The sequence below is a fragment of the Micrasema longulum genome, unplaced genomic scaffold (genome assembly GCF_059751315.1).
Source record: "Micrasema longulum isolate JH-2025_06_02 unplaced genomic scaffold, ASM5975131v1 h1tg000286l, whole genome shotgun sequence".
Classification (NCBI taxonomy): Eukaryota; Metazoa; Arthropoda; class Insecta; order Trichoptera; family Brachycentridae; genus Micrasema; species Micrasema longulum.
The window spans coordinates 139,775-163,406 of NW_028277490.1; the positions used below are offsets into that span (position 1 = coordinate 139,775).

Genomic DNA, 23,632 nt, shown 5'->3' on the forward strand with positions numbered 1-23,632 from the left:
AAATGTCAACTGATCGAAAAGCTAACTGGAAATGCGACCAATGCAAAGACTCGGCACAAAATACAGTGAATAACGATTTTTCAAATGACCTGGAATCTTCTCAATTAACGTTGTTAAAGGAAATGAAAAAATTAACCTTCCAACTTCACACTACTAATCTGCGGTTAGATGCGTTTGAACAAACCATTGCATTTAATTGCAAAACAATAGAGGAACTTTCCTCAAAGATTATAGACTTTGAGACCAAATTGAAAAAAATTGATTCCCTGGAAACAGAAGTGGAAAATTTAAAAATAAATCTCATGCATCTAGAAAGGGACAGCTTAGAGAGGGAACAACAGCTGCAATATGAAAACATTGAGATAAGCGGGTTACCGGAATCCGGCAATGAAATACTTTCTGACCTCGTCAGTAAGATCGGAGCGGCATCCGGATGTACAATAAAAAAAGAAGATATTATTAATGCCCATCGCGTGACTCGTAGACCTGTAGAAAAACGGAATATATCGAAATCTTTCCCCAGAAACATTATCGTGAAACTCGTGTCGAGAACCAAAAAAGACGAGCTACTTGGAGCCATCAGGAAGAAGAAGGGTGTATCGCTGGAAGAAATCGGACTGTCGGGTGCAGAGAAGTTTTATGTTAACGATCACCTAACAAGGAAAAGTAAATCACTTCTGAGGTCCGCTAAAGAAATTAAAATTAAACATAAATTCAATTTTTTGTGGGTGAAAAACTCAAAAATGTACTTACGAAAAAACGAGACTTCAGAAGCGATTTACGTTTACTGCACAACAGTGTTAAAAAACCTCACCGAAAGGTTGTAATTATTTTTAACTTTCTCAAATTTACTTATAAACTTATTGGCGTTTTAGCCGGCGCTTGTGTCACCGATTGTAACTCACTGTCATTTGATACTCAAATACACATTATTATACACTACACTACCAATTTATTTTTCTACTGTAACATAAAACACTCTTCCAACTTGAATATGTTTATGGCTGAGGTTTTTATTTTCTTTTTTATTTTCTTTATTCTTTGTCGATTTATAAATTCGATCTCATTTTTTCTAACGGGCATAATATTACCTGTCTTAGTTATTTTTTATTTTCTTTTAATAAGTATACACCGCCTATATTATAGTACTTTATTACAGTATTACATGCTCATATGTTTTAGTCATAAGGAATTTTACTTACCAATATTTTTATCGTCAACTGATTCCACTTATATCATTGATTTTCATTATTTTACAGAATTTAGATACACATATGTTATACGTTCTAATATTATATGTGTGTTTGAATCTGAGTTAAATACTTCTCATTCGAATTTCAATATTTTAATACTGCTCATTTTCGTATTTTTACTTCAGACATTGTTTATCTTATTGTATCCAAATATTACTTATGCCTGAGTTACTTACAGTCTACTACCAAAACGCTAGGGGACTCAGATCTAAAACGCATGAGTTCCTATCCAATGTTCTAATCAACAACTTTGATTTTATTTTAATAACAGAAACTTGGTTAGTCGAAGGAATAGCCGACGAAGAGCTATTTGACTCCCGTTACCATGTATATAGAACTGATCGTGACATTAATAATAAACAAGGTAAAAAAAAAGGAGGTGGAGCATTAATTGGGATCCTTAAAAATCTCAATGTTCAATCACACTCATCCTGGAATTCGGATGCAGAGGATGTATGGATTTCTATAAACTTAAAAAAACTCAACCAATCTAACTTTCGACTAAACTTGTGTTGTGTTTACTTACCGGGTACTGGCCCCAAACTAACTGCGTCTGAAAGACTTGCAATATTCTCAAGCCACACAAACCAAATCTGCGAACTTACCTCTAAATTCCAAAACGATTTATTCCTAATAGTCGGTGACTATAATGTACCTCATATCCAATGGAATATAATTACTGATGGCCCATGTCATACCGACGACTCTTTCAGTCAACCACTCGCGCGTAATGATCTATGCGCAAGAGCGTTGACTGATTGTCTATCCTTCTCTAACCTCAAACAGTTTCATGATATCAAGAACTCACACGGAAACATACTCGATCTCGTCATTAGTAACTTTCCTGTCTCAATTGAAACATCGGATTTTCCTCTCGTTCCCGAAGACGCTTATCATAGCGCCATCCTTATAAACATCGAGTTTCCAAACCTAATCAAACCAAAACCAATAAAAAAAATTGTAAAACTTTACCACAAAGCAGACTATCAAGCTATCAATCAGTCTCTTAAAGATTCTGATTGGTCACTAGTTATAAATGCCCCAAATGTTAACGCAGCTGTCGATAATTTTTACCAAATCATTGAGGATGTCATAGAAAATTATATCCCAACAAAAGAAATATTAACAGGAAAATTTCCTGATTGGTATTCTCCCGCCTTAAAAAACGTCACAAAAGAAAAGCTAAAGTTTCATAGAAAATGGAAGCTTTCCCGTAACCCATTAGATTATCAATCATTTTCTCTGTTACGAAATAGGCAGAAAAAAATATCAAAGTCAGATTATAAAAAATATATTGATTCAATTGAACTCGGTATCCAAATGGATATTAAAAAATTCTGGTCCTACGTGAAATCAAAAAGAAAAACCCCAACAATTCCCGATCACATGACATATAATTCTATAACAGCACAAGATAACACTGGGGTAGCGAATCTTTTCTCGGACTATTTCGGATCGGTATTTTCAAATCCAACGGCAACACATTTTCGTAACAATTTTATTGATTCTGCATCTATTGAAATCTCTACAATCAATATTAACAAAAGTAACACGCTTAAATATCTACTAAGCATAGACCCAAAAAAGGGACCTGGTATAGATTGTCTGCCGGGTATTTTCATACGTAACTGTGCTCATAATTTGACTCCACCCGTTTGTGCAATATTTAAAAAATCTATAAAACAAAGTTGTTTCCCAGATAGGTGGAAGACAGCCTTTATTTCTCCAATCTTTAAGAGTGGAGATAAACACGACGTCACTAACTATCGACCGATAGCTAAATTGCCAATATTAAGCAAAGTTCTAGAAAGGATCGTCTACGACCAATTATACTCAGTTACAAGTTCACTAATTGTCCCTTACCAGCACGGTTTTGTTCGTTGTAGATCAACAACATCAAATCTTGCAGTATTTACTGACTTCCTGCATAAAAATATGGATAAAAGACAGCAAATCGACACAATTTACACTGATTATTCAAAAGCATTTGACCGCGTTAATCATAACATCCTGATCAATAAACTTTCTTCGTTGGGAATACACGGTGACTTGAAAAGATGGATAAAATCTTACATAAGTAACCGCAACCAAATTACTATTGTAAATGGTGTTAAGTCTAACCCTGTCGAGGTAATTTCAGGAGTGCCACAAGGATCCCATCTGGGCCCTTTACTGTTTATTTATTATATCAATGATATTTCCAAATGCTTTCTTCACTGTAAATTTAGTGTATATGCCGATGATATGAAAATATACTGTTCTATTAATTCTATTTCTGATTGTGATGCCATGCAAAACGATTTAAACCGGTTTTCAACTTACTGCCAAGAGAACGACCTAGCTTTAAACGTTTCGAAATGCCATAAAATGACATTTACTAGAAACAAAAAAACAATAACTTTTCCCTATAATTTTAACAATATTAATATCCAAAAAAAAAACAGCTGCAGGGATTTGGGAGTAATTTTGGACACAAAACTTAATTTTAATACTCATATAGAGGCTATTCTATCTAAATCATATAAAATGTTAGGCTTCCTAATGAGAGTTTGTAAACCATTCAAAAATCCAAGCACGACCTTGGTACTATACACCTCATTAGTCAGAAGTCACTTAGAATACGCTTCCTGCATTTGGAATCCCCAATACAACATTTATATAAATTTAATAGACAAAGTACAAAATAAATTTCATAAGTACATCCAATGTAAATTCCCTAATGTCAGTAATTTAAAGTTACCTTGTCTTCATAAACGGCGTATGATTGCGGATCAATTATTTATTTATAATTTGCTAAATAATCGGATTGATTGTGCCGATTTGCTGTCTGAAATAAACTTTAATACTCCTATTCGTCGCACTCGACATACTGTATTACTGAGCTACAACAAATGTAACACCAGAGCAGCTCAAAATTCGCTCTTAGGAAGAGCAGTTTGTAATTTTTCTAAAATTGAGAAGATGTACAATTTAGACATCTTTAACGACTCAGCTCTCTGCTACAAACGGAAACTGAGTCTTATAGACTTTAATGTATAGTATCACTAATATTATTGTTGTTATTATTGGAGCACATAAGGGAATTTGCTTATGTGTGCCCTACTTCAATGTTTAAAGTTACACAAATTCTTCTTACATCTTGTTGTATTGTTAGATAGTTATTTCATATATTGTGTTGTGTACGTAATTGGTGCTGTGTTAGGTTTAGTTTTTGTTTGTAATATTGTCTAGATTTATATTAACATAGCACTGTGTGCACAACATTAAATTTAAACAAATAAACAAATAAACAAATATACGCCTAAAACCTTTTTTTACACAAGCAGAATAAATATATATAAACAAACGCTTTTAAGAATAAAAAAGTAGTGAATCTACTAAGGGAGATAAGGTCATTAACATCACATGCCATGCAGATGATGCCGCCATAGTGATGATGAAAACATATCCATCTCAGTTAGTAAACATCTGGATGCCTAAGAAATGTCGTATAGTACAATGAACACATGATTATTGGAAACATAATTCGGATATACAAAACGTGTGTCAGACCAAATCATGTATTCTAAGTGTTTTGTAGATTGTACTTCTGTATTGAAGATAGAATCATCATGTTTAAAAGTAAGAGAATTTAAAAAAATAGACTTGACTAGATAAACCCTAGGCCCGCCGTTGTATATAGAGTGTATAAATGTCTAAAATGACTGAAAATATTTTTGCTATGCAGCCGGAGGCAAAGAAAATAATCCCTTTCCGCAAGTACAAGGTGAACCCAGCAGCAGATCTTCGAAGCAAACACAGAAGAAACAGAGAGCAGATGAGGAAAGACGCTCTCAAAGCCAAGCAACGAGCAGCAGAAGAAGAAATTAATAGACAAATTCAGGTCTTATTTCAAAATTACCGTAACATAAGATTGAAGCGCAAAAACGTAATTCATTGCTTTCTTTTTTCATTATTATGTTGAATCGTCACCAATACTAAACGCATTGATCGTCTGGAGCGTTTAGGAAACAAAAGCATTAGCTTATTTTCATTCACAAAAAATATTTCCAATATGATATTTTTTTCTTCCGAATTTTGAAATGAAAGGGGTCTAAAAAGTTGCCTTTTGGATTACTCGGGATGCAAAAAATATATAAAAAAATATTTGATACTACTTTTGGCCCTCAACCAGAGCTTGAAGTTTTCGAAAAAGTCAATTTTTTGCCCTAAACCGGCTGTCATTTCGTATTTAAGTAAGAAAATCAGTCTAATTAAATTGTATAATCTGCATTAAATCTTATTATATAAGCATCCAAGGGCGTGAATTGCACTTTGTTTTGTCAATTTTAGTCAGGCGCTCAACGGAGTCAGGCGCTCAACGGAATCAGTTCCGCGGAGTGTAAATTTTTTGCATTTCGGTAGTTTTAAAACGTGTTCGAATTTGTAATGTGATTAAGTTATATCTTTACGAACAAAAAAATAATTTGATCAATATAGATAATTAAAAAATGTTCAGACAGTTATAAACTTCAAACTTCTGTTGAGGGCTAAAAGTAGTATGGAATATTTTTTTTAATAATTTTTACATTCAATGCGATCCAAAATACAACTTTTTAGACCCCTTTCACTTTGATTTCTAAAAAAAAAAAACTTCATACATCATCGGCCCGCTCTAATGACCATGAATCACACTTTCTCACCGAACTCAACCGGCTTCATTTTAATCAGCGCTAAAACATTCAATTTCTTTCTAATCTTTATAACATTCTGATCATGGTCTTTCATATCTTTCTTATCAAGAGGGGACACTTTATATTCATCGACATACCACATCATTCTAAAACAATTTCTACATCTTCATTTAAAGATTGCACCTTCCTGGCCACTTTAAAGAAACGCCTAAAACATGGTTATATCTTAGAACTCTAACTTTCCTTATTTTTATTTTATTTACTTTCCTGGATCCTCTTCCTGTCTTCTTCCAAACTCATTACCTGATCCCACATTCTTCATCATGTAAAGTGTATAACAAATATATATTTCATTAATAAATAAGTTCAAGCTGCCCACTACAACTCTGCCCACTGAAAAACAGTTGAAACATGAAATGAATATGTAAATTTACATATATATTTCAAATAAGTACAAATTTAGACCAGTCTGTTTTTCGGTGGGTTGGAAGGCATTGCTTGAAGCAATAAGCCCGATAAAGTACATATATTTGTTTGTACTTGGAAATTTGGTTAAATAAAATAAATTGTTGGATTTTTAGTGATTTGGTCTTTTTTTTCACTGTCTGTATATACATAATTCTTTTTTTACCATTCAGGAGTTGGAAAAGCCGCCACATGACGATCTGCATGGCTGGAGAATCCACGCTTGGGTTTTGGTTCTTCCGCCTGGTATGAAAGCGCAAGCAGCAACCGAAAAAGAAGAGCAAGGCGCAAAAAACGCAGAGTCCAAAATGCTAGACGAAGACGGGAACCCGATCATTTTAGATATTCCAAAGATAGGAAAAAACATCGAGGTAGACGAACCGGAGAACCCCAGAGAAGAAGTTGAAGCGAAAGATGATGGTGAAGTTGGAGGTGAAGGTGGTGGGGAAGATGGAGGTGCATCTGATAAAGAAAACGTTGAAGAAGAAGAAAACGAAGGAGAAGAGGGTGAAGAAAAAGAGCAAAGTGAATTCAGCACTGAACTGGAAGAAGAATTAGACGAACAACCAGTGATCGAAACACCTTTTTACATTGAACCTTGTACAGGGTTTAAGTACGAAATCGACCAGGAAGATTATTTAAGAGTAGAGAGTATATATAATCACAAAAACTATTATGTAAGTAACATTGATCATATTACTACGCATTTTCTGCTGAAAAACGATTATCCAAAACATTTGAGTGTTTTTTTTGTTTGTATCGGGCAGAATATTGAGTAGGCCAAGTAGGAGTATAGGACAGAGCACTCTTGTTCGAACATCATTAATGTTTAAGCATACTATTTTTGTTTCATGCGTTGTAAATATATTTGTTTTTAAATTGAATGATTAAGTCGGCCTCGTGGTGTAATGGTCAGCGCGTTTGCCTGCCATGCGAGAGGTCTCGGGTTCGATTCTCGACATGTTTGATATGAAATATTTATTCAAAAGGGTGTTTTCACACAAAAATATTTCATAGTCCCTGGAGTGATACCTGAAGCGTAAGACTGGTCACCTTGCCTTCATGGAACAAAAATGATCAAGATACGCTGCGATTGGTGTACCACTCCAGTGCCCTATGCACCATTAGGTGCGGAAAGGTAATGATGACGATTATTCACAACATTATTTTCGGAAAATCGTATTTTTGAAACTTCTTCACGACTTTTGACGCGTTGTTAATGCTGCTGTATACGTTTGATTTTTAGGAATTTCAAGTAGTTTTCAAAAAAGCTATTTCTCTCGGCTAGGAATTGCTCCAGAGGAAGACAAAATATTTTCCGCTACAACGGTAAAAATGAAGTATAATTTTTAAAAGAAAAAATTACTATCCATCGATTGTATGCTAGTTTCGAGTTGTAAAAAGTTAAAACAGTAACACGAATTATTATAAACCTACATTTAAACGGGTGTAACATAAAGTTAACCTAAAGGCATATTCAACTATTAATGTTACTTAAAATAACAATTTATTTTATACACGAAGATTGTTGTGGGTTCATAAAAAAATACATAATATGTAGAGACGCTAACAACTTGTAAATAGGAACGCTGGTGGAGGCAGTGAAGGGCGGATCGCGCGCTTTTAAATAAGTCAATGAGGAACTTTAGCCATACGGGAATTTGGATACAAAAAATGTTTTCTTACGCGGAGTAAAAATTAGAGCATTATGTTGTAAAACAAAGTTTCTTGAAAATGTACAGAAAAATAATAAAAAATATTTTGATAAAAACGCACTACTTTAAATGACGTCACTGGTTCATGTGAATCAACCTATGATCCGAGAGCTATGGAAGATTTCCGGTCTGCTTGTCGCTTCTGGACCAATAGGAAGAACTGAATGAGAATAAGCGGAAATGAACCTCTGACGTTGCACGCGGAGTTATTTCAGAAATACAAAACTTTGAAAAATCGTAGCGCCGATAATACGATATATAAATTTTTTTTTTTTTTAATTTGACTTAGTTTAACAGTCTATTAACAAAACAAAAAAATAAAAAAACCACTGAACTTCCTCATTGAGTAGGTACCTTGCGCATAGACAATAATTTACTACCGCCACTCTACTTTTTGGTGCTCACACGATAAAATAAAACAGAATTTTAATGTTATGTTGTAAATATAATACTACAATGTTCTGGAAACAAGTTTCGGCGATTGGAAATCCACGTTCAAAAGATAAAACTTTCTGGCGTTAAATATTTATCGCATTAAGCCATTGATTTTTTAGGTAAACCTCCAAGACTCTGCTGTTCCAGAAAATTTTGAGATTTGGAACCGAAATTATTGGCTCAAATTTTTACCAGAAGTGGAGGATGAAGCAGCTAAGAAGCAGTTTGATATGCCAACTTCCTGGGTAGAAAGATTGGACATCTCTAATATTGGTAGATAGTTTTAAATATTTTTCGAGCGATATAAAGAAGCATTTTTTGCTCAAAGACTGCTCTCAAATAGTGGAAAAACGCTTTTGAATTTAACATATTACAACAGAGATGAAGAACATTTAAGAGAATGTAGTATAAAAGTTTAGGCATCTACAGAGTTTATGACCTGTCAATAGCTGGTTTAAGTGGCCACTTTACACACTGTGTAACATTCACCATTCTGCCTATATTTGAACATATATATTCCTTCAGTTCTTTCATCTGTTGATGTTTGTGAAGTTAAAGTGTGAAGTTAAATTGTGTAAAGTGGCCACTTAAACCAGCTATTGACAGGTCATAAGCCCTGTTGATGCCTAGACTTCTATACTACCTTCTCTTAAATGTTCTTCATTTCTGTTGTAATATGTTAGTATAAACAGCTCCCCAGGGAGTCAAATCCAGTCCTTGGCTACAAAAATTTGGACAAACTCAAAATATTGTTGATTTTGAATTTATTTTAAATGAAACACTTTTAAAGCATCAGGGTGGAATGTCTAGTAACCCTAGTAATTGTGTTTGGTGTCATGGGAGGTATATAATATTTTTTTGTACGCATACATAAGTAAATTTTTTGCATAAATTTGTTTTATGGTATTTTATTTTATTTAACATTAAGTTTTTCGTATATGTTGAGGGAGCTCATTCTAAAGGGAACTTTCAGGATAATTTTTATTAAAGCTTTTTGTGCAATGATTAGTTGTTTGAGTTATGTGTCATTCACACATCCCCATCCAATTATACCATATTCCAAAACTGATTGACATACTGCATAGATAAGGGTATTTAAGCCAAACTTAGAAATCTCCATTGACAAAGTTACTGAGATATTTGCGAAAAACTTTGAAAAAAGAATTGTAAGATTTCCAATGCTTCACTGACTCGATTGAGAATGCTAAGTTTGCGGCGTCAAGTAGTATAATTGAAATCTGTTGTTGCATTATTTAGAGACTGTTTTGAATTACGCTGTTATTTAGGTAGGTAGATTTTCATGAAAAAATGGAATCGATACATAATTTTCGGTTTTTGTAAGAGATTTCTAAATTTGCTTCTTCCTTTATATGCTCATTATAAGTCCGTTTGTACTCAAAAATAGATCTCTAATGGACTTGACTATATATTTCCAGAGTACGAAGAACGATATCCAGGGAGTAAAAAAACATTGCGTTTCAAGAAAGAAATCTTGGAAAAGTTCTCTCCATATTCAACGGTCGATGGTATTACCAAGAGATGGTGCAAACACGGCGACTATGCGTATAAAAGATTACTTATAAAGTAAATAATTTGTCTCAATACCATTAACTTATGCATTTACTTCAGTATTGCCATAGTCAAATAATTTCATCTATTGTTTTTAGGCACGAATGGTTTCAAAGGAGACCAGATAATCTTTTAGAGATTGCCTATGATTACAATGACGGTGTCATTACGGAGTATTTTAAGCGAGGAAGGGAAGATTACTTAAAAGGTAAGATAGACGATACCATTAAAATTCCAAAGACTAAAAAAAACTGAAAACCTAAGTAAAGAAATTTACACATAAAAATAATGTATAAATCAAATGAATGAAAAATAAACATTGAATATTGAAGTAATCTTCAATATTCAATGTTTATTTTTCATTTGCCTTAATAGGCAGCATTAAATTCTTATTCTTAGAACCTCATCAACCCTCATTCTTCCGATTCTGAAGAGCCACGCTTTAACTTCAGCTGGGAAGGAAGAATGAGTAATTTCTTGAGGTAGCTTATATAAAATTTAAGCGTCTTTGAGCAAAAATCTTCATTTGAGGAACCAAAAGACTACCTTTATTTATGGCTCTGTTCATTTTTGGAGTGTATTTTAACAAGTTGTGATTCCTTATTATGGACATCTTTTAACGGGGTCATTATAAATGACCGTCGCACATTTAAAACTTTTAATCTCTTAAATAGTGGTTACGAATGAAATTGGTTTTTGAAAATGTTTCCAATAAATGCTTTTTGAACTTAAATTAATGGATCTAGTATAGGTAAAGCTGCTCCACCCCAGTCCACTATACCATAGGCAATCATTCTTTGGTACAGTGCAAATTATACGTTTCGTAGAAGTTTTAATCTTGGAACATTCCTTAATATTTTAAAGCAGTAAATAAGTATTTTTATCTTACCAGTTAATATATCAATGTGTGTTTCCCATCTGAGATTTTGGTCAATCGTACCTAATACCCAGATACCGAATTGTTTCGGCATGTTCCACTGATTCAAATTTGCATTTACTGGTGGTTCTTATTTAGCACGTAAGAATCGGTAGTTAGGGTGATTTACTACTGGTTGGTCTGATTTATTTATGCTATAAGTAAGGTTTTGTTCACAAGTGCGCAAGTAAGGTTTTGACTTTTCCATGTCTACCGATTTCGAGATGTACCCGTCTCTTCGTCAGGACACCAATTAAACTAACATGCAAAACCCACTATACACCTTCACCATAGTTGTTGGCAGCCTCCGTGGTGTAGTGGTCAAGATGCTTGACTCACACACGGAAGGTTCCGGGTTCGATTCCCGGAGAGAACACAAAAATTAAATGTGATTTTTCTCAAGTCTGGGTGTTCTGTGATGTGATTCACCACTGTAATTGGGCCTCCTGGCCTGTTGTGGTGCAAAAAAAAAATTAAACCAACACGACCAACCCTCCCTGCACTGATTAGGTTATGAAAATATTTCATGTTGTTGGAGTAATAGTTTTAAAAAAACGAAGAAGATGAAGGGAAGGGCGTAAGTTTAACAGGTTTTGGGTGTTTTTGTAAATGTAAAAATGTTTTAAATGTAACGATATTTTTTCATCCCTTATTTATAGAACACAGGTATGAGATGTCCAGCTCCGAGAAGTGTATTGATTGCAATAGGAAATTGGATTTCTTTGACGAACCAAGATTTGACCACCTGTCAAAAATGACGACCACTCCTCACACGCTCAGCGAAGAATACATTAATAGGGAAGATGGGTAATAAATGACGTTACTAGAATCTGACACATTTATTTCTGTAACTTTATTTTTTATCTTCAAACATATATACATACATGTACCAGTGGCGAGCCGTGATTTTTTTTATAGGTAATCTACAAAAAAAGTTAATTAATTTGTACGTACATATAACGAAATATTTATTTATTTACATACATAAGTTTACTGTACATTATTTGAGACATAAGTCCCAACTCCATGAGACTTAAAGTCCTGTGTTGAGATAGGACTAGCAATTAGTTGACACAGACACATAGTTATAAATGACTATTTTTTCTGGGGTTCTGTGAAAATCAACTTAAACAATAATCATTACTAACCACGCGATAAACGTAGCTTTATTTTACACTATTTCAATATAATACTTGCACAAAATTTTATTAAAAAATACCATATTGACATTCAGCAGATATTTCCACTATGATTTAAATGTCAACGCTGAGCACTGACCGATTCCTTTTAAAATGAATAATGCCAAAAACGGCCACTGCGAACGCCACATGTCCTGTGTAATGTATGTCAATATGTCAACAGTATCCTATCAAAGAAAAATAGTCCTTCGGAAATATTGTTCGAAATACTAGTTTGCAAATAGAGAATCTTTAAATAATATTTGTAATCTGCAAGCCTGTTTTACTACAAAAAAAGCTGACTTGGGTTGAAGATGTAAAATACAGTGTTCTTTTTTGTACGGAGGAATAAGCTGAGGTAATCGGCTAGTTTCATCGTTCACTAAGAACGGGCTGGACGCTGGGCGCACTTCATAGATATATTTTTATAAGATATAAACAGTTGTAGTGATTCAACAATTATTTTTATTATTTTCACCTAAACATATTTACTATAAAACATTATTATCGAAAGTCAAATACAATGGTAAGCTGTGCATAATAGCTTATTTTGAGGATTCGCCCCTGGCATAGTTGTTAGGAAATTATTAGATTTGGGTTTTTGATTGTTTTAATGTTGTTGTTGGTATTCCAGGTTATATTCCCGAGACATGGAGTTTTTCGATTTTGAAAATACTGAAGAAGATAATGTTCATCGAAATGTTGTAGTAAGTCAAAAAATTATGAAAAGTAAACGTTGGACTATTGTCTCTAGCAAAGGTTATATTAATTTTAAACTGCATATTCCATCCGCTTTATTTAATTATAATCAATAATTATAAGCAAAAGATACGAGTAATAATTATTAATATCTTTTGCAAATCTCTTTAAACTTTCTGATATAAGAATTATAACACAATAATTATTACTTTCATAAAGAAATAAAATAAAAAAATGTCCCAGAACTACCTTATGTATTATTATTATGGATAACTTACATAGCGCCATTTTCGTAATATAAAACCACAGAGGCGCTTTAAATCAATGTAGTTGAAGCTTCTAAATTTGTAATTAAATTTAAACAATTTATTTTGTTATCACATGCTACGGATTTATTTAAATGATTTAGAGGACAAGTGACAACTTTGTGATCGATTGCGGACTCTTGTGAGTACTTTTTATAAGTTATCTTTTATTTTGCCTAAAATCACTCTTAAAATTATTTATTTTTCTTTAGTAGAATCAATAATAAGATATGGTATAAAGTCGTGGGGACATTCGACTAAAACTAATATTAAAATGATCCAGGGTCTACAGTATTCTATAGTTAAGTGAATTGTACCTGCAGAGATTTACGAAAAAAGAAGTAATAATGATCTCCTGTACAAAACAATCAAAACTCTGCCTGTTCGAGGACTACAGTGGCTTGGCATCATTTTGGAACAGTTTAATAGTAATACATTCAAGTTTCCTCTCAAACATAACCATAATACACGCTTCACGTCTAATGATGGCTTGGTAGTACCAAAAGTATGTAATAAATATGGAAATAAAACTCTCAAATATTTAGTACCTAGAATTTTTTATTTATTACCAAAAGAATTAAATTAATTTTAAATTTAACTCACATTGTAACAAGAGCAAAATAAGAGAGTGGCTACTCGATCAAGAGTTGATATATGAATAGTAGCTTAGGTGTAAATATTTTAATTTTTCATATATTTTCTTATATTTAAAAAATAAATTTATGTATTATTATTTGTATAAACATGTTTATTCTGATCTTTCCGGCTGTTAATTTTTATCTGTTATTCATTGTTTTTATAAATGTAAATAATATTATTAAGTCAGTATAAATATAATCTTCACCAACAAGCTACAAAAAGTGGCTTGGTGGGATTTTAGTTTTAGTAAAAATATAGCCAGTAATTTTTTTTTTTTAATTGTAAAAATGTATAATTATGCTATTAAATAAAAAAAAAGTGGGTTTTAAGTTTTTTCCGAAACAACACTTTACTCTCACAGCCTCGCACCTCTGCTGGGAGAGCATTCCATGCCATATGGCCGACGACCGCAAATGCGCGTTCACTGAATTTAGTGCGCTGTTTGAGTAGAGGTATAATAACTTTTTCTTTCACCGTAAACGTAGCTGATCTAAGCGTAAGACGCCTGTCAGCTAGTTCATCTGGAATGCATAGTTCCTTTAAATATTCCAGAGCAAGGGAAAAGGGTATTTGAGAAAATGCCAGAAAGCATAATAAATTAAAACAGTGTATATATATTTAAAATTAAATGTAAAAAGTATATATGTAAAAAATACTAGTTATTTCTTTATGTGTATAATTCTTCTGTACATGTGATGTCATTAAACTCCTCCTAAACGGTTTGACCGATTTACGTGCGAATTTTTTGCATAATAATGAGCTTTGCGCTGCGAACGTTTGTAGATCTTATTATCTTTAATCTAGTCATTAAAAAAAAGTTATGAGCAGAAATGATTTATTCATCGACAAACCAGGGTTGCATTCGACGAGAATGCATATGCTAAAAATTGAGAAGATGTTATTTTTTCGCATATAAAATAAGTTTTTTGAGGATCTCAATCAGTTGCTTTCCTTAAATTCCTTATATTGATTACCCGTTTATTTCAAATAACTAGATTTTTGGTAAAACTAAAATAATATTAACTGACATTCAATTCGTTTTTAAAAATCGCAATCCTAAATAAAGTGCAGCTCTGTCGTTAGAAGAGCGGTTGAAGGCAATTTATGCCGTTTATGTAAAATAAATAAATTATTGTATTTTTTTTAGTCAATCACTGAGCGTTTCCATCGACATCCGGAATTGCCAGCTACGGAAGACGTGGCCCAGAAGAAGTTCAACATCTCCGCAATGGAATTTCGACTTCTATACCATTACGAAGATAACTTCGTCACCAAGTCGACGAGGAACTTCTACAAACCCAACCTGATGGACGCTGGCGGAGTTCTTGTTTACAACACCGGCATGACGTCAGGATACGTGGTAACAAGTGTTACCAAAAAAACATATATACGTACATTTAATATTGACACTCTAATTTAATTCTTCCTATTTAATCCTTAGAAATGGTTTCCAGCAGACACCTAAACCCTTTTAATTGCTTTCGGTTCTCAGAGGTTCTTTTCAATGAGGAACTTCAGCCCAACGGGAAATTAGATACAAAAAATGATTTCTCACTTGTGTTTGTTAAGGTATGAAGTGAGGGGTGAGGGGGGTGCATCATAATTTTTAAAAAGATACCTGGTTTAAGGTCCTTCACGTTGAAAATAAAACATTAAAATTAAAACAATTTAGAGATCTTGGAAATCAAAAAAGCGATAAATAATAACAAAAAAATATGACATTCAGCAGTAGCTGTCAACACTGAGCACTGGCCGATTCCTTTTAAAATAAATTATACCAAAAACGGCCACTTCAAACGCCGCATGTCCTATGTGATACATAAATCAACGATATCCCATCAAAGAAAAATAGTCCTTCGGAAATAATGTTCGAAATACTAGTCTCCGAATAAACAATCTTTAAATAATATTTGTATTCTGCAAGCTTGTTTTCGCACTAAAATACCTGACTGGGTTAAGGATGTAAAATTTAGTGCACTTTTTTGTATGGGGGAATAAGCTGAGGTAATCGGCTAGTTTCATCGTTCACTGAGAACGGGCTGGGCGCTGGGCGTACTTCATAGATATTGTTTGTAGGAAGGTATAAACGGCGGTAATGATTTATAATTAATAACAATTATTTTATTTATTTTCGCATAAACATATTTGGTTGCGAATTATATGGGTGTGCATTTGTCGATTATTGTCACAACTTAACATTTTTTTACCCTCAACAACCGTTCACTTCCCACCGTCGCGCCAGTATCCTTAGATAACCTGCCACAGCAAGACCTCGTGTCGTATATATTATTTCGTTGAACGTGTGCCGCATCATAGACTTTGTTCCCACCAACCACCAGTGTTCAGCTCCAGATCGAGGGCATGTCCTAGTGTTGGAGCCGCTCGCAATTGACCAGTCGGACTACCGCAATTCCATCATGAATGAACCAGGTTAGTGGCCATTCCTGATCCATTTAATTTGTTGTGGTTGTGACTGATTGACATTGCATACCGCATATCAAGGATATTCATTCGCTTATTATATTAAATTAAAAATACAGTCCACTATATCGTAGAAGCCCTAGAGCTTCGCCCCAGCTATTTCTCACCCCCCACCCGCATGGGAATTCGTTTTCCCACCAATATTTACTATAAAACATTATTATCGAAAGTCAAATATAATAGTAAGCTGCGCATAATCGCTTATTAGAACGATTCGCCCCTGTAATGCACACACTTACACACATACTAAGGAGCCGCCTCCGGTAACACGTAACATAATATTTAAGGTATACTATTTTGCTGTTTCCTTTTGCCATACTTATTACGATATTGATTGGTAGCTAGCCCTTCCACACTAGTAAACCTGGTATTGAAATAATGTACCGATTTGTTTTAATACTCGAAGTGCGATGTGCGTGAAATAAAAAGAAAAGAATCAAGATAATATGGATTATTACTTTTCTAGGCGAATCCACTGTCCCAGGGTCCCAAAGAATTGAAAAAGTACGAGATGCTGTGCAAGTATATGAAAGAGGAGGAAGCCGCCTTGCACCAAGTTCGGGAATCAGAGAAACTTCTGGCTGATGTAATCAGGTTGAGGGCGCTTGAGCGGACCCTGGCTGCAGAGAGGGTTAATCTCTTCGACGTGGAAAGGAACGAGGCGGCTAAAGCGGGTCTCGCTGCCAAGGTCTAAATTAAAGATAACTTAAAAATAAAATTGCTTTGCCAATACATTTTTACGGTTTTATAGAGAAGAAATTGCCGGTGTAGGATTCAATAGATCTGTGTAGAAAAAATATTTTTCTGTTCCACACTATATTGCCTGTTTGACCTGTTTTTGCAAACATCAAAAGTAGGTAGTAAGAAGTTCACAATAAATAACAAAATACAGATTTCCTAACATGCGTAGACTGACCATCATTCTACGTTGGGCAAGCAGGAAGATCCTCCTAATTTTGCCGATCGTTTCATTGAAACCGGACATAACTGTAATACTAAATCGACAAGTTCTTAAAATTATTCATCCCTAAAAATTATGAAATTAGATCAACTTGAAATATTAGAAACAAATCAAATAAATTTTAAAAAACGTAAACACCTTAAAAGATAATTTGTCTAATATGTATTATTTATTTATTTACATACATTAGTTTATTGTACATTATTTGAGACATAAGTCCCAACTCCACGGGACTAAAAGTCATGTGTTGAGATGGGACGAGCAATTAGTTGACACAGACACATGAGTATATCACCACAAATATAGGATCAGAAACGTATTTTTATTTTTTTTAAATATATATATATATATATTTGGCACATCAATTTGGTTAACAGTAAAATTTAAACATTCGGAAAATCATCAAGGAGTTTCCTACTCAAATCCTCCCACTAAGGAAAATCCAGTCCTTAACTACTTTCTTGAAAATATTTTTTGTCCTCGAGAGCTTAATACGCTCTTCCAAATATTAAACACTCTCCGTGCGATAAATGAGAGATGTCTTTGAGCAAAAGTCGTACGGGTTTTGGGTATGACATAATTCATGCTCTGGGAAAACCTCGTACGGACATTTCGCTGAGACCTCTCCCTTTTGTTCGACCAGAAGTGTGTAAGTGCTTCTTTTAGGCACAGTTGTCTCATATCCAACTTCATGTATCGGAACAACTATTCTGACGGTATGTTGGAGGGCGCCGGAATATTATACTATTATATAATATCCCTCTATATCCCTCTAATATACTTTATACCTTATTCAGTATAAGGGAGTTTCCCACAAAACTAAGTAATATTCTTTAGCAATACTTTTTAAATTTTATTTATTTTGCACCTTTATGAAACACTTTATCTTATTTTACAAATATAAAATCATTTAATAATATTTGACAAAGCCCATAAGTAACAATGTTTCCCATTGAAATAATTATTTCCAAAAAATAAATTCAGAAAAACACAACTTTTAAAAATGATCCCCCACTCAGATTACCTTAATTTCACAGCCTATAATACAGTTTAAACTTCTTAAAAACCGTATCAGTCAGAAGTCCCGCGGGTGATGAAAAAAGTTGTTTGGTTATCAAACTTTGTGGATTAATGTGTCAACCTATGATTTATTAACATTTTTATTTAATTAACTATTTTTGTTTTATTATATAAATAAAACACGAATGATACTTTAATCCACAAATTTGGAATATCCAGTGACCGGTTTCATCGCTTTCGCGACATCTTCGAGACTGGTATCTTTATTAAAAAGTTAAATGTATTTATACAGAACAGAGGTAAGGATACATAATTCAAAGTTATATGTAAGTAAATTAAATAAAGTTATTTTTATCTTAAGGATCATTATCGACAAATTTTCCATGGGTTAACTAATGAATGGATATAATGTTATTTTAATGAATTTAAGTATTTTATTTTATTGTTGGTGTCCCATCCTTCGTGAGTGTGGTTTTGTAAATAATGATTTCTGAAAAACAAAGGGTAAAAAGTCATTAGTAAAATTATATTACAATGGGTAAAGTAATGGGGAATGCACATGTGTTATCTGTTCATTAAGTAATTCTACGTCGGGTTTATTTTTTAATCTATTAATTTCGAGAATTTCTAATTTGTCAAGTTTATTTTTACTATTTTTGTGCTTATCTTGAGTCGATTATTGAAAATTAATTTAAAAAAATACAATCTGCATGTGGTTCTTTCAAATTAATTTCTTTATTTTTAAATTATTATTGAAATGGACTTAACTTACAGCCTTCACAGAACACTGCAGATTGAACAGACGCCTTGCTAGAATGAACTTTTCCGAAACTTCTAGATGTAGGTTCTGCAGCTCAGATGAGGAAACACCGATACACATTCTATGTGAGTGTTATGCTTTGCATCATAAAAGGAGCCTCATCCTCGGGAGACCACTAGTTCAACCTGAGGATGTTAAAGAGCACGCTCCCTGCCTAATAGCCCGATACTTTACGGATCTAGGCTTGGAGGGGGAGATTTAGCCAAATGTAAACTATCGCCTTCCACACAGTAGCCAGGCTTTTTTTAGACCTGGGCTTGGAGGGCGAGAACTATTCACAGGGACCCGTCTTCACAGCTCGCAGTGACGTCAGGAGCTTGCATGGCACTGACCTCCACCTCTAATAATAATATTAAATACATAGTGGGCTTCCATTAAAATAAAATATTTTTCATATTATATAGAGTTTGTTATTCTTATAATTTAGTTAACTATAGCAAGGGTTCAAATAAGAATTATGAGACATTCAGACAATAGTGATTGAATTTAGCCTTGTTTATGAACGAGAATTGAATTTACGTTTGTGTTTAATGTCATTAGCTGTGTTGTGTTGGTCAACCGGTACCAGCACTGAGCCTCCTTGACTGAGAGTCTAATTTACGTTTCCGTTTCCGTTTCGCGGCGGTTGGTGCCGTTTTAGTTTAGTGTTTTAGTGGGCCTGGAACTTAGCGTTATTAGTGTCCATAGTTTTTTTTGCATTTCATGCTATGTAGATTCTCACTTTTTGTAGTTGAAATAATGGTAAAATTGTATTTTCAAAACTCCCAAGAATCTTGTAAATGAATTTTTTTTTTTACGTACTATATGATTGCTAAATATTTTTGATAACATTTTTAGGAAACAGCTGAGAAAGAAGCCAAAGAAAGAGAATTGAGAAGCGAAATGTCTCCCCGCTCTGCAGCGCTTGGTCTAAGAGACTTCATTCAAACCCAGTTATGTAGACAGAATCTAATGCAATCAAGATATGATCAGGTAAATATATATTAAGGTTCAAAGGTTCCGGAGAGTGTTGTTAAATATATTTCCATAACAAAGGAACAGATGCCTCTAATGATCTGTACTTACTATAATCAAGAAGAACATGTATTATGTAAAACCTGATATGTATTGTATTCAACACACCATTACTCGGTAGAAAATAATGATGCCATAATATCATTACATTTTTGTGCTGGCTGTTTAGTTGTTCATTATAATTATAAAGAATATTTCGTCAATTTTTTCACTTTAAATAAATTGACAATTGTATTTCTACAAACAACTAACAAAATTGAGAAAGGTTATACTTTAAAGAATGTTGAAAGCATAAAATATCTAGGGGTTTGGATTGACTCTAAATTATCTTTTTCAAAAAATGCAGACTATATGAGTAAGAAAATCGCAAAGAAGGTATCCCTGTTCGGAAGGATAAGGAATAAATTAGACATTAAAAACTCTCTGCTGATATTTAAAAGTATTATCGTTCCCCACTTTGATTATTGCTCCAGTATTTTATATTTAAGTAATGAAGGAGATCTAAAGAGACTCTAAATAATACAAAACAAAGCGACGAGGATAATATTAAGATGTGGGAGACGAACAAAAGTTAAGAAAATGATTCAACTTCTAGATATCATGACAATTGATCAAAGAATCAAATTCAATGTCGCTAATGAAATAAACAAAATTATTAAAGGAATAGTTCCGAGATATTTTCAAAATAAACTAAAAAATAATGAGTTCTTTCATAACTATGCAACAAGAGGATCTAAAACTATAAGACTGGAAAAAAAATCAAACGCAATGTCCCAGAACTGCCTCATGTACAAGGGAATACAACTATTTGAGGAAATGCCAGAAAGCATAAAAAATGAAAGAAATGTAAATATATTTAAAATTAAATGTAAAAAGTATATATGTGAAAAATATTAGGTAGTATATTGTGTAAATAGTGAATATAATTAATGAAAATGTACATATGAAACAGTTAATATTATAGGATATTAAGTGTATAATAGTGATAAATAATGTTAGAATAAGTATAGATGTAAATATTGTGTTGTAAATATATATTAGACTATGTTAATCATAGAACTAAATAGTTAATAAAATTTAAAAAAATTAAAAAAAGATTGACTTGTTTATAAATAAAATGTCATTATAAATGAGTCAATTCTTGCTTAATTTATTTAACCGCGAATCTTGTCCATTTCAGCTTATTTTATTTCACCATAAATATTGTTTGTTCTTGCCACCCTTATTCTACATATGCATGTTATCTATTTTAGCTAGCTTTATTTCACCATAAATTTAATTTTATCCATCCTAGGTAGCCTTTTTTCACCATAAATTTAATATTGTAGTGAATATTGAATAGTCTAGTGATTTTATTTCACACATGAATGTACTTTGTTTTACCGTGAATGTTGTCTATTCCAGTAGCTCAATCACAAATACCTATCGACGTGCTAATGAGCGACGTGATAAAAATTTCTCACTGTGGTTGTTTATCGTATTCGTGATCTCAATGGAACATCCGTGTACACCTAATATTAAACTTCAAAATATTTACGTTTCGCGACGTATAATCCTGCTGCGCAATCACATATTTGAAATTTACCGGTGTAAATATGGAAAATATTTTAAAAACTGCTGTTTTTATTTTTTTATTTATTATTTATCATGCTTTTTATTACATTTAGCCGGCGGTTGGCAAGCCAAATGTCAAGCAAAGCAGTCGCCATAGTAATTGTAATTTGATTTTCACTTTTTTGTATTAGACACTTCTTACTATTTTGCAAATGCAATATATTGTATTATTTTCTATAGTAAACTCAGATTTTTCGCCAATAAACTGTATTTATTTACTAGGAAAACAAAAAAAACCGACATGAGCGTTGACTTAGAGATTACACACGCGTTGACTTATGACTGCGATAATTTAAGCATGTTCATTATTGTTCATTGAGATCGCTCAAATGCTTAGCATGTTTTTAAGCACGTCGATAGTTATTTGTGATCAAGCTACAGCTAATTTCACCATAAGTGTGGTCCATTCTAGCAATTTTATATCGCATATGAATGTTACCTATTTTAGACAACTTTATTTTTAAGTGAATGTTGTCTCATTCTAGCAATTTTATATCGCATGTGAATGTTATCTATTTTAGACAACTTTGTTTTTAAATGAATGTTGTCTCATTCTAGCAATTTTATATCGCATATGAATGTTATCTATTTTAGACAACTTTATTTTTAAGTGAATGTAGTATATTCTAGCTAATTTTCCACATTTTTTGTCCATTCTACCAACTTTATTTCACATATGAATATTGTTAGCTTATTGAATTAACAAACAAATATGTCAATTTTAGCTAACTGTTGACTTGAAAGAGCAGCGTCTCTGGTACTTATCGAACCAGTATACCATCAGTCCCAAGGATGAAGCTGAATACTATTTCAAAAGGTAAATTTATTCATTCATCATCATTACACCATTACCCGTACCTGGTGGTCCATTGGGTACTTCATTGGTAAAGTAAATGCGTCTAAACGACTGATCGATAACCTATCATTCATGTTACATTATGTGATATGTATTCTATGTATTTAGTTTTTCGATGTACCATTGAATGTTTATGACAACATGACGAATTCTTATAATTTATATTGTTGTGTTTAAGGGAATTGATGACTTTTGAAGTGGAAACATTGGAGGTCCAGTTAGAGCGACAAAGAGTCCTTTCACATACGCGCTATGAGCATCTAGTTCGCCTTGCAAGTTTTTACAATAATCATATTTCAGACACTCCTTAAATGAGCTGATTATTGTACGTAAAAAAATATGAAATAAAGCGTGTGTAAAAACATAAGAGTTCTTTCAAATTAGTGATTTGGATTTTTTAATAATATTATTTTTTACTTTTACACATTTACGGACAAAGTCCACTTTAAACATATATTATAACGAAAACGATCATATTATATAGTAATATAAAACTAGTAAAAAAATATTTTAAAAACTATTGTAAATAAGTATATTGGACAAACATTATAGGATCTAGGTAGATTATAGATGTTAGGAGTTTATTGATTATTATTAATATATTTTTAGTTAATTAATAAAGTTATTTAATTTAGACTCAAAATAATTCAGATCCTGATTTTCGTTAACAAATCTCATCATTCTGGGTAGGGTGCTTGGAAACCATAGAACGTTAGTCTTATGGTGACCGAGGAACAGAATTCATTACTTTTTAGTCTACCTGGAGGAATATTAAGAGGTAATAATGTTTTTTTAAAGAAATATTTGCGTTCTTATGATTTACCCAAATATTTAATTTTGAGGGCCCTTTTCAACGAGTTGTATATTTACAACATTTACAGTTATTACTCACTATAAAAAAATAGGAATCAAGTTGGGGTAGAATGGGATCTGAACCACCGACCTTTGATCCGTGAGTCCGAGGCACTAGCCACAGGACCACAACCCGATTCATTAAAGAATAGTTGGGACACCATATA

At 33.0% G+C, this 23,632-nt stretch overlaps 1 protein-coding gene across 1 annotated transcript in view; it reads left to right on the forward strand.

The window, feature by feature from the left end:
• lobo (coiled-coil domain-containing protein lost boys) overlaps nucleotides 1–22,977 on the forward strand; it is a 46,082-nt gene extending 23,105 nt beyond the window's left edge. Inside the window, exons 4-15 of the mRNA XM_088224470.1 lie at nucleotides 4,981–5,136; nucleotides 6,565–7,068; nucleotides 8,661–8,814; nucleotides 9,978–10,125; nucleotides 10,209–10,318; nucleotides 11,686–11,833; nucleotides 12,839–12,911; nucleotides 14,995–15,207; nucleotides 16,795–17,016; nucleotides 19,967–20,101; nucleotides 22,483–22,574; nucleotides 22,792–22,977. Coding sequence (XP_088080596.1) covers nucleotides 4,981–5,136; nucleotides 6,565–7,068; nucleotides 8,661–8,814; nucleotides 9,978–10,125; nucleotides 10,209–10,318; nucleotides 11,686–11,833; nucleotides 12,839–12,911; nucleotides 14,995–15,207; nucleotides 16,795–17,016; nucleotides 19,967–20,101; nucleotides 22,483–22,574; nucleotides 22,792–22,924 — 2,088 coding nt within the window. The 3' untranslated portion in view covers nucleotides 22,925–22,977. The remainder of the gene's footprint in view (nucleotides 1–4,980; nucleotides 5,137–6,564; nucleotides 7,069–8,660; nucleotides 8,815–9,977; nucleotides 10,126–10,208; nucleotides 10,319–11,685; nucleotides 11,834–12,838; nucleotides 12,912–14,994; nucleotides 15,208–16,794; nucleotides 17,017–19,966; nucleotides 20,102–22,482; nucleotides 22,575–22,791) is intronic.
• Nucleotides 22,978–23,632: the final 655 nt, after the last annotated feature.